This window comes from Puma concolor, chromosome E2 (genome assembly GCF_028749965.1).
Source record: "Puma concolor isolate L17-30 chromosome E2, mPumCon1.1.hap2, whole genome shotgun sequence".
Lineage (NCBI taxonomy): Eukaryota > Metazoa > Chordata > Mammalia > Carnivora > Felidae > Puma > Puma concolor.
The window spans coordinates 19,151,472-19,163,105 of record NC_141681.1 but is presented as its reverse complement, the minus strand read 5'-3'; the positions used below and the strand labels follow the sequence as shown (position 1 = coordinate 19,163,105).

At 48.0% G+C, this 11,634-nt stretch overlaps 1 protein-coding gene across 1 annotated transcript; it reads right to left on the bottom strand.

Annotated features, from left to right (window-relative positions):
* Positions 1-6,953: 6,953 nt before the first annotated feature.
* On the bottom strand, positions 6,954-11,543 carry DPEP2NB (DPEP2 neighbor). The gene is made up of 2 exons (XM_086689117.1): positions 9,037-11,543; positions 6,954-7,904 (listed from the first exon to the last, which is right to left on the bottom strand). The coding sequence occupies exons 1-2, from the start codon at positions 9,107-9,109 to the stop codon at positions 7,609-7,611; spliced, it is 369 nt and encodes a 122-aa protein (XP_086545243.1). The 5' UTR covers positions 9,110-11,543; the 3' UTR covers positions 6,954-7,608.
* Between the last annotated feature and the right edge of the window lie 91 nt (positions 11,544-11,634).

Sequence of the window (11,634 nt, the reverse complement as noted above, 5' to 3'; positions counted from 1 at the left end):
TCCTTAACAGCATCTCCATATCCTTCTGGTTCAACCTCCAAACATCTACCAGTTGTGTCTCTTCTTCATTCCCACTACCTCTTCCCCAGTACTGGTAACCTTTATCTCTCATCCTCTCCTGGTGTCCCCACCTCCAGTCCTTTCCCCAGTGTGCAGTCAGACATATCTCTCTTTGAAAAAAAACTTGTCGTCCTTTTGCCTAAAGTTCTGCCATGGCTTCCCATTGCTCTTAGGATATAGGTTTCCCCACGAGCTGCAATCAGAACTTTCCCATGAAACCTTTCATAAGTCAGAATGGTGTAAACTGAGGGTATCCCCTGCTTTCCGGAAGTTTGCATTATGCCACTTTGCTTTTACAAAAGATCTACTTTAGCACTTGTTTTTGCCAGTCAAAAGAAATCTGAAGAGGATTTTTGCTTTTAGGAAGAAAGCCATTACCATACCAACGTAGGTCTGGCTACCACATTCCATTATTTGGCTTTCAATTCCTGGCGAGTGTCCCACTGGCCTCTCCAGTCTCAGCAAATGGCACAAATCCCCGCCCCCCCCCCCCCCCCCCCCCCCCCCCCCCGCTTCCCTTGCTGCCTACTACCACAGGGCCTTGTTGCGTGCTATCCCCTTAGCCTCCACCTGGTGGGGCTATTGAAGCAGGGCCAGCACAGGAAATCTTGACACCAGGTAGGGGTATGTGAGTAAGCACCTTCTCTTTTAATTCTTCACCTGTGCAGTGTTTACCTAAATCAAAATCTGCAGAGGAGGCAGTGATAGAAACAGGCTTCTGCTGGGACCAAGCTTAGTACGGTGGCAGAGCTGACCCACCCCCTCTGATCTCCAGTGTATTACAAGAATATGCGAGGAAGAAAAATGGCGACTGACTGGTAATCACACAGACCACTTCACATGCTCATAGTGCAGGGGGATGGGGTGGGGGGGCTTCCTCAGTATCCAGCATTGCCCAGGTGATGTTCATCCTCATTCAGGGCTCCTTGCTCCTAGAGACTCATGCTGCCCCTGCTTCTTTCTGGGTGTTGCTCTGGTTCCATTGGCACGATGACTGACATAGCCAAATTCTCAAGAAACAGCAGTCTCCCTGGCGAAAAGACAGCTTAGCCACCATGGACACACATCCTCTAATCACAAAGCTGAGGCTACCTTTCCAGAAGTGACCAACAGCTAGCACATTTTCCTTCTTCAAAAGGCAGCCACCATCTACTCTGCTAGAAGTGCAGTAAGCCCTAATGCATCTGTGTTTCCTGCTTCCACCTGGCCTTCTCCCAAATCCCCAGCTTTGTCTTCCATGTCTTTGCCAGCCTTTCTGCCCATCTCGGGTCTCTTGCAGCCAGGCTCTGCCTGACTTCAGGCAGTATGGAAGATCCAGTACACAAGGTCCCCAGAGCAAAGTCACAATGGTGTGTGACAGGCTTTAAGTGTCTGACTGGGCTGCTTCCTGGGACCAGATATTCTGGTGTTTTAAGTGTAAAGTCCACAGGGCTTGGGACTCTTGTCCTGTATGCTGTCCCATGTTCTTGAGGTAGTGCATCAGCTGGGGGGAGGCTAGAGGGGCATGAGGTACAGGAGATCTACTGAGGAAGATCCTACAGGGCATCCCTGGGATTCAGATGGCACCTTCTGGACTGTGATATGCAGTTACCTAGAGAGGGGGGCATATCATGGAGAACTCTAATCCAAACCCTCTTTGGTGACTTACCCCTTCCTTCCTTCCTTCCTTCCTTCCTTCCTTCCTTCCTTCCTTCCTTCCTTCCTTCCTTCCTTTCTTTTATTTTTAAGAGAGAGAGAGAGCATGAGCGGGGGAGAGGAGTAGAGGGAAAGAAAGAGAATCCCAAGCATGTTCCATGCTCAGTGCGGAGCCTGACAAGGGGCTCGATCCCACGATTCTGGGATCACAACCTGAGCCAAAATCAAGAGTCAGACACACAATGGACTGAACCATCCAGGTACCTCTACCCTCTTTAAATGTTTTTTTAATGTTTGTTTATTTTTTGAGGGGCGGGGGAGAGAGAGAGCATGCATGCAAGTGGGGAAGAGGGAGGCAGAGGCAGACTCCAGGCTCTGAGCTGTCAGCACAGAGCCCAATGCAGGGCTTGAACTCATGAGTCATGAGGTCATGACCTGAGCTGAAGTCGGCTGCTTAACTGACTGAGCCACACAGATGCCCCACCTCTACCCTCTTTAGAAACAGGAACATGGGGGCACCTGTGTGGCTCAGTCAGTTAAGAGTCTGACTCTTGGTTTTGGCTCAGGTCATGATCTCATGGTTTGTGGGATCGAGTCCCACGTTGGGCTCTATGCTGACAGTGCAGAGCCTGCTTGGAATTCTCTTTCTCCTCTCTCTCTGCTCCTAACCCCATACTCTCTCTCTCTCTCTCTCTCTCTCTCTCTCTCTCTCTCTCTGTGTCTCTCTCTCAAAATAAATAAACATTAAAAATAAAAACAGGAACATGGATGAGCCTCTCAGATTGCTCTGGTTCAGGTTTGCTGGAACTTCTCTCCCCCCCCCCCCCCCCCGGGCTTCGCCTTCATCTGCCTCCTCCTCACAGAAGTCTGCAGTGGCTGGCCTGGACGAAGCTGGGATGTGAACTCAGTGAGGCCATGACCACCATATTCTGGCCCCTAGTACCACACCTGCACACAACAAATGTTCAACCACATTCATGGAAGAGCTCAGGAGACTTCTGCCTTTCCTTCCTTCAGGGAGTAAGAGCATGTGATAACAGTAACAACGGGTCAGAGCAGTCAAAGTTACTGTGTGTCCAGAACTGTGCTACCAGTTTGATGTGTTTCAGTCCATTAAATCTTAACAATGGCCCACAAGGTAGGTTTTTACCAGCCTCATTTTCTAGGTAGGAAAAATGAGGTTCAGCTGGATAAAGCTGGCAGGTGGAGCTGAGACCTGAAACCAAAATTCCCTTATTCCTAGATTTTCAAGCTTTGATCCCTCTAATTCTGTTCTTCATCTGTGACCACTCCAGGTATAAAGCAGTTGCCCCAGCTAATAGATGCCCTTTCTTAACCTCTGTATACCTCTGTCGGAAGACCTCCCTGAATCCAAATCCAGAACACTGGGCAGGGGGATTCATGAATTTGGGTCACCTCGTGAGGACAATGGGACTGAGTTTGTGGTGGAGGAATGTACTTAGCCTTTTGATTTCCAGGGCTCTCTGGGACCCCAGGCCAGAGTTACTCAGAGTTTTTATCTCTTTGGGCTCCTCCTCTGTGGGTGCTCCAGACCCTGAAGAAAGAGAACTTTGGAGAATGACTGCCAGCCATTTCATAAGGTCTGTCCTGTTTGCTTCTGCACATGGCACTCATCTCCTGTTCACCACTGCCAGGCTCGCCAAAGTTGGACTAGACTGGCTCTGTCTTCAGTGTGGCCTTACAGGACATAAGGAAGCCATCTGGGGAAGCCAGCAGTGGTAGAGAGAGTAGCCTACTAGCCCTAGGACATAACCCTCCTTGACCCTGGGGGAAGGGGAGGAAAGTTAGGGAGACCAGCAGCTGGACAGGCAGATGACCACATCATGCCCTTCTGGCCAAGTCAGATAGGGGTTCCACGGACTTCTTGACTTCCAGCTGCTGCCTCTCTCACCAGGAGGGGCTTTAAGCCCCTAACATCATCTGTTTGTCTAGACATTCACTACTGATCAGCCCCTGGAGCTGGCCCCTTACTGGGATACGCAGTGAGGGGGCTGGACGAGTCTTCAGTTGTCTACCACATCTGCTGACATAAGCATCCAGAAGGGTGGGCTGTGTGGACACCAGGTGTCGGGAACCAGCTTTGATCAAACAAACATCTACCATCTGGCATATGTGATTTGTCGTTTAGCCTCAAGCTCAGACATGCTATCTCTTTGCTCAACCTAGCGTGCTTGTCTCTGAGGCCTGTCAGATCTGCAACAACATGCTATACGGCACACCCTGCCTCAGAGCCCTCCGTGCCTCCTGTTTTTATGCAGGAACTCTGCCTTCCTCTGCCTGGCTGCCGTGGCTCCCGCCAGCTAGTTTACCCTATGACGCTGACCACCCGAGTCCTCACTGATTCCAAATCTGGCTGAACATCTGGCTGTACCCGATGCTGCACCTTTTTAAACTTAGGGTTACTTTCAATTTAATTTATTTATTAGGGTAATTTCAAACATAAAGTAGAAGAGTGTATTGAACACTTATGTACCAATCATCCAGCTTCAACAATCATGGATGGCCCATTTTGTTTCATTTATACCTTACTCATCCCCTTCTACAGAATATTTTTAAGGCAAATCAAACATTTAGTCCTTCCATATTTAAGTTTGCATCTCTAAAAGATAACAGCTTCTTTTAAAAGACAACTACCGGGGCGCCTGGGTGGCGCAGTCGGTTAAGCGTCCGACTTCAGCCAGGTCACGATCTCGCGGTCCGTGAGTTCGAGCCCCGCGTCGGGCTCTGGGCTGATGGCTCAGAGCCTGGAGCCTGTTTCCGATTCTGTGTCTCCCTCTCTCTCTGCCCCTCCCCCGTTCATGCTCTGTCTCTCTCTGTCCCAAAAATAAAAATAAAAACGTTGAAAAAAAAATTAAAAAAAAAAAAAAAGACAACTACCATAACGTTATGGCACCTAAAAGAGTCAACAATACTTCCTCAATATCATCAATTATCTATTCTGTTCAAATTTCCCTGGTTGCCTAATTTTTAAATAATTGTTTTAATTATAATGTAGATAAAGCCAACTGCATTGCATTTGTTGTTGTTCCTCTTCTTTCTTCCTTGCAATTTATTTGTTGAAAAAATCATGTCCTTTGTCATTTAGAGTTTTCTGTCTTGGAATTTGCTGATTGTATTCCATGGTGTTCTTTTACAGGTTCCTCGGTCACTTGTATTTGCTATGAAATCATGATGATGAGAAAAATGTAAAACTGCAGATGTCCAGATCCCACCCTAAAAATGTATTCAGTAGGACTGATACAGGTGCTGGGGATCTCTGGTTTTCCTCGGAGCCCCAGGTGAATCTGTTTGCCTCATGTTTGGGAACTGCCAACCTACCTGACTCCTCTAGGATCGCAAATCTTCCTCAGTCACACCAAGTATCAGCAACATAAGGTTCTAATCTCCAGTGGGAGGGAGTGGGAGCTGCTGCAGGAAGAGGCATTAGCTGTCTTTTGTGGGTTAGTTGAGACTCAAAGTGGGAATGCCCCAGGCAGGGCCTGTGCCTCCTTCCTCTAACCCAGGTTAGGGAAACTCCTTAAGTTATCGGGACCTTTCCTGGCCTTGAGGGTGTCTAGGGAGGAGCAAGACCCTCGCTGTTGTGGCCCTTGAGGGTGTGTGTGCCATCCACAGGGTGAGTGGCTTCATCTGGGCCTGAGGGCTACATGCTGCTGACAGTGCCCCCTTTTGATGTGGGATGCTGAGGCGGGTGGGCCTAGCACAGAGGCCCACACACACCCTGTGCTCTTTCTTCTCTGATGATCTTCTCTCACCCCCACTCCCCAGGACCAATTGTCCCCGTAACTGCTGAGAGAGAGACATTTATCGGTAACAGCCAGCACCTCACTGCCATGGCACACAGTAGTTGGAATGATCTTCTTAGCATCTATATCTGATCATTTCACCACTCTGCTCAACTCCCACCTAGGATTTCCCCTCACACTTCAGATCCACATTCCTCAACATGGCTGACAAGGCCTGCTATGGTCTGGCCCATGTCTACTTTTCCAACCATCTCTTTCTTCTCTTTCTTCTCTTTCTTCTCTGCCCACACTGACCTTTCTATTGGTCCTAGAACAGGCCAGCCTCATTCCTACCTCAAGGTCTTTGCACTTGCCATTTCCTCCTCCAAAAATAGTTTCCTTCCAGCTCTTCACAGGATTCCCTCACATCTTCACTGTCACCTCCTCAAAGAAGCCTTCCCTGCTTACCTTGTGGAACCTAGCACCCCCTCATCACACTATACTCATATCCTATTTTACTTTTCTTTATAGCAGGAATAATTTAAACTATATAAATTTACTTGTCTCTTTAGTTTGTGGGTATTTTGAAGAGAGGGGTTTCAATCATCTTATTCACTGATATACTCCAAGCAACTAGCAGGTGCTCAATAAATATTTGTTGAGTAAATTGGATAGTGGATTGACACACAGAACATCTTCTCAGTACTGCCTCCCATCTCCTTACACACACACACACACACACACACACACACACAACAGGGGGAAGTTCTCATCAAGCTCACCATTTTTTTAAAAATTTTTTTTTAATGTTTTATTTATTTTTGAGACAGAGAGAGACAGAGCATGAACAGGGAAGGGGCAGAGAGAGAGGGAGACACAGAATCGGAAGCAGGCTCCAGGCTCTGAACCATCAGCCCAGAGCCTGACGCGGGGCTTGAACTCACGGACTGCGAGATCGTGACCTGAGCCGAAGTCGGATGCTTAACCGACTGAGCCACCCAGGCGCCCCAAGCTCACCATTTTTTAAAGTTTATTTATTTACTTTGAGAGAGAGAGAGAGTGAGCGACAGAGAGCGAGAGTGAGAGCAAGAGTGAAAGCGAGAGCAAGAGAGAGACAGAGAGAGAGAGAGAGAGAGAGAGAGAGAGCATGAGCCGGGGAGGGGCTGAGAGAGAGAGGGAGACAGAGAATCCCAAGCAGGCTCCCTGATGTCAGCGTGCAGCCCGACAAAGGGCTCAATCTTACGAACTGTGAGATGATGACCTTAGCCGAAATGAAGAATCAGACGTTTAACCAATTGAACCACCCAGCCACCCTTGGGCTCCTAAAGAACCTGCCTGTGTCCTGCCCCAATTTGCACGGCTGTCATTATGGTAGCCACACAGTTAGAAGCTGCACTCACGGGTCTCTTTTGGAGGCAGAAGGTGTTAGAGCACCAGATACCCCATGTGGAAATGTACTTCAAGGGAAAAGGGAGATTTGGGGCCTGGCCTTGGACAAGCTGGATTTCAAGTCAATTATGTTAGAGAAAACCATTTTATTGAACAGTAAGAAATCCCACTGGGGCTAAGAAGGACTGGGAATGAAGGAGCGCGTGAGCCTCAGTGGTGGCGCCACCTAACTCTCCATTTTCTTCCTGCTCTGGGGAGCGGGTCTTCCTGGGTTTCCTTATTCTGCCTCCTGCCACTCCAGACAAGAGGCTCCCTCGGTAGACCCAGATTGCTTTTTTCGGTTTAAAAAAGTCCAGCTCCTCTTGGTTTAATTGGTGACTGCTGGCAATGACTCAGGGCAAGAGTCCATCTGATGGACTGAGTCCCTGCTAAGGCCACTCTGAACCCTCCCTCTGCTCCTGCATCCTCCTTGGTTCAAAGAGTGCAAACTTTGCTTTCTTCTTCCCGAGAAGGGACTCTACAGGATTGAGTGGAGAAACATCAGGTTTTCTTCCAGGCCAGTTTTGGCTCTGGGATGTTCAGAGCAGGCTTTCATTTCAAACCTCAGCTTCTATGGCTCCTTGCCCATGGCCAGTTAGTATGGAAGGAGGCTCCTGGCTGAAGAAGGCTCAGACAGAATGGCTCAGGTTCTAATCTCCAGTGGTGGGCAGTGGGGGGTCACTTCAGGAAGAGGCATTAGCTGTCTTAGGCAGTTAAATGTTTGCCATTCCTGTAAAGTGGCTCAGTCAGCAAGCTTCTTTGGGGTCATCCTCCTGCCACCATGCTTCAATCTCCGAATTTTGGGGCTGGAGCAACCTACGTCTTTATTTGACTCTGCCATAGCTCGACGTCTTTTGGGAGCCTGGCTGGGAATTGGTTTCTCTGCTTCCGTCTTTGCTGGGGTGGCCACAGGAGCATCCCCATAGGTCCGGTAGCCACCAACCAGGCAGTACGTCTCCCCATGCCAGCCCACCTGGGTTTCTCCACACCCTTGGTAGAGGACATGGTAGTGACCAGGTGTAGGAGAAGAGGGAGCCCCTGCTGTTGGAAAGAAAATCAGATCTAATCAGTCATTTCTGCTGTATACAGTGTCCTGCCAGGACCTACCCTCTCATGTCTCTCCCAGTTTCTGGCTGAAGACCTTTAATCTGCTTGGTATTCAAAACACAGCCTTGGCCAGTCACCCCAATGAGTCCCCTAGAGAAGGAACATGGCTGCAAAGGTGATTCTCTGGAGCTTATGGCAGCAGCAGGAGACCTGGAAATCTGTTCCCCATTCTCAGAGGAAACAGTAGAGCCTGAAAACAGTTGCAACCAGGATCCCCTCCATCTTTCCCTTCCATAGGGGGGAAATTCCTATGGTCTATAACTTCTGAAGCTTTAATGGAAATACCTTTCAAGTGTTGGAAAAAATAACCTAAAATAAATGGATTAAGAAACCCTCCCATCTTCTCTTGGGCAACTCCTCTTGGGCCCCATTCATACTGCCTGTTTCAACCACACTGTCCTCTAGCCCTCTAATATTTTTATCTAGATTAGAAAATGGCCAAATACTAAGGCAGAATGATCAGGAGGTTCAAAGACAGATTCTGGGTAGCAAGTCTAGGCTCACATCAACCCAACCTCCTGGGACACCATTTCATCAACCCTCCAGTCTTGGTATCACTTCATCACTCTCCTTGGCTCTTTTGTTCTGCCCGTGCACATGACACCACCACCCTTACCCCAGTACTCAGCAGCTCCGTCTGGGGTGTGTTTGAGGGGTCCCATGTGGATGTTTACACGACAGCATGGTGAAGGTGCCTGGGTTTGAAGGGGAGGTTCATGAGCGGACCTCAACGGTTCTTCCTCAAACTGCTCCATTTCTTACTTGCCAACAAAAATTCGCTTGACTTTTGCTAAGAGGCTGATCAGGAAAGTGTCAGAATGGAAGCAACTTGTATCCCAAAAGGGAAAGCTACAATTATGAAGTTTAGAAGCTTTCTGAATAGTTGCCCAGGGATGACATTTTACGTGTCTTCGGCAATGAGCAGGAACACTGTAGGTCCCTGAGGGCTATTACTTACAGTTGGAGAAGCTCAGAGGTGTGGCGGGCAAGCCCCAAAGCAACACGTGGCAGCCATGTGAAGTTGTGTGTACACCAGTGACTCTTGTACAGATGCCTGGCCTACGCTCACCTGCTGTGCTGCCCTCCCAGGGGACAGAGGACAAATTAGAATGAATATAGAAGATCCGGTCAGACATTCTCTCTCAGGCATCCAAACAGACTGGTATCTGGTAGAGAACTGGTAGGGAAGCTTTCCTGAAAGCACCACGTTTGTGTAGTTACCCTGTCATGGTAACTGTGAAAAGGCCTGTGAGGTCATCACTACCCAGTGAGGTCACATAAGGAATCTGTGACTTGAGGGGCAGCTTTTAGGCTCTCTGAGTTTTAATGGAGGAGAGCAGAGTGGAGGCAGAGGAACACTCTGCCTGGGCCCTCCCATCTTTCTCCTCACCCAGCCACTCCCCGTGGAGCATACCTATGGGCCGGCACAGCCCCAGGGACCAAAAGAGGGCAAGAGAAACCCACATTCTGCCATTGGCTTGAGAGGAAAGATTAACCTAAGACACAGCCTGGTTGTATGGTACTGACCCTAAGTATTCAATAGCCAGACAGGCAGAAATTTGTGTGGAAGGCTCCTTGGCAGTGGGCCTGAAAGACAAGTTAGATTTGGACCCATGGAGAGCTGAGGGAAGACATTCCAGCTGGGAATAATAAAAGCAAAGACAAGCTCTTACTGAACTTGTCGTGCCCCAAATGTAAATTCACATACCCCTCACGTTTTTACAACCGAGGGCTCAAAAAACCAGGAGGTTAAGGGGCCTAGCCAAGGTTCCACAGGTAGTGGAGAAGTGTTCTGCTGGACGGTAGGGCTTCATGTTGGGCTCTGGATTTATACCCGATAGAAATGTGTGGGCAAGCTCATCACATTTCAAAGTGACACTGGGAGAGATATCAAACGTGTTCCAAGGCAAAATGAGGGTCCTGAATGGCTTCACAAAGTGGGAATAGTGGGCCCATTTTAATATAAAATTCAAAACAAATTCATGACAAAATGACATAACACAAAATGACAACCTAATCATTACATTCATCTCTCCCCCCAAAAGGCAAATGCTGTATTAACAATGCTACTACCACCATGAAAGGATGAAGCTTAGGATGGGCTTAGGAGAAGTCCAGGTGAAAAACGTGGTCAAACTGTGAAGAGGTGTTACTGTGTTGGCTGGATCCTCCTGAGAGGAGGAGTAAATAGATAACTCTGCCCTTAGCCTGATCAGGCCTATAGGAAGGAACCATATTTGGGCCTGACTTTGATACAGTGCAGCCAAGGACTTCCTAGCAATGAGAGATAACCTTCTTTGTGAGGGGGCCCCCCGTTGCCGACCTCGAACATGCAAAGATGGGATGCTTGTTTCCTGGGGCAGTTGGGAAGGAGATATGTCCCGGAGGTAGAGAATGATTAGACCACTATTTTAGAGGTTGGGCAACCCTGGTTGAGAACCACATCATTTTCTATTCCTAAGTTGCTTGAATTAGTGTGATGCAAGTTAGGACACACAAAATCAGGTCTGCCCCTAGAGAGTGCTAGGAGGTAAAATGTGAAGGGGAGAGCTCTGGAGGAGGTTCATTCTGGCAGGTGGGCCAGCATAAGACCACTTAGATTCTCCAAGGCTCCAGAGAGATCATTGTCTGGGAACATCACTCTGACCTGGTGGGGTTACTGATACCTTATCAGGACCTGGCTGGGTCTCTGGGGAAAGCAGAATGGCATAGACAAATGGTTCTGAGCTCAGGAATCTGTACTTTAAAAAAAAAAAAAAAAAAAAAAAGACTATTTTTAAGTAATCTCTCCGTCCATTGTGAGGCCTGAACTCACAACCCTGAGATCAAGAGTCGCATGCTCTAGTGACTGAGTCAGCCAGAGGCCCCTGGAATCTGTACTTTAGACAAGCCTCCTGGGCAGTTTTGCCACACTGATTCATGGACAGAGTGACCAAATTTTGTCCAAATTGGGTTGCTTTTGAGAGTCCAAGTGGGCACTATTAAAAGTTGGTAAATAACTCAACCCCCAGTGCAGACAGACCAGATTCTATCATACTTATGCGTATGATTTTGAGCAAAGTGTTTTATCCCTCTGAGCCTCAAGTTTCCTCACATGAAAAAGAGAGCTATGATTATACATTTAGTACAACATTGTCTTCTGGCAAAGATTGCCATGGGTCCATTTCTGTTCTCTGCCTCCTTATCTGTTTCAGTGTGTAAGTATTTTTAAGTTGTTTTGTGCAGTATTATATTTGACCTCAGCTGCTCCTCATTACTTAGGCTTATATAATGCTGCAGAAGCCGGAACCTAGGTGATAGTGAGAGGAAGCTATATGCTTATTTTGCCAATTTTGTAAACAGTTTTGTTTCTCTTCTCTTCCCCTGCCATGAAGAGATGAGAAAGAAGGTAGAGCCTGGAAATGCACACCAAGCAATACTTTTGTGTCAGCCTGTTTTTTATTCTTCTGCCAGTACTTCCCAGAGAGATTTCACCAAGAATGCCCAAGCTTGCCATGGGCACTGTTGGTGAAGAAAATCTCTGTACTGCTAGTCACATCCCCTTTCCCTTCTCTGGGGGCTTAATGGATGTTTTGGGGGGCAGGAAATAAAATCTAAACGTTTATTAATTCAAACAGCAACTGAAAGAGCCTCTGTCCTAGGTGTGGCAGTCTGGAGTGTG

Bases quoted from the DNA above. Each gene is read 5' to 3' on its own strand.
- DPEP2NB (XM_086689117.1), bottom strand. From the start codon at position 9,109: ATGTCTGACCGGATCTTCTATATTCATTCTAATTTGTCCTCTGTCCCC. The intron at 7,905-9,036 runs GTAGGCCAGGCA...TTCCAACAGCAG, and splicing joins GGGCAGCACAGCAGGTGAGC to GGGCTCCCTCTTCTCCTACA.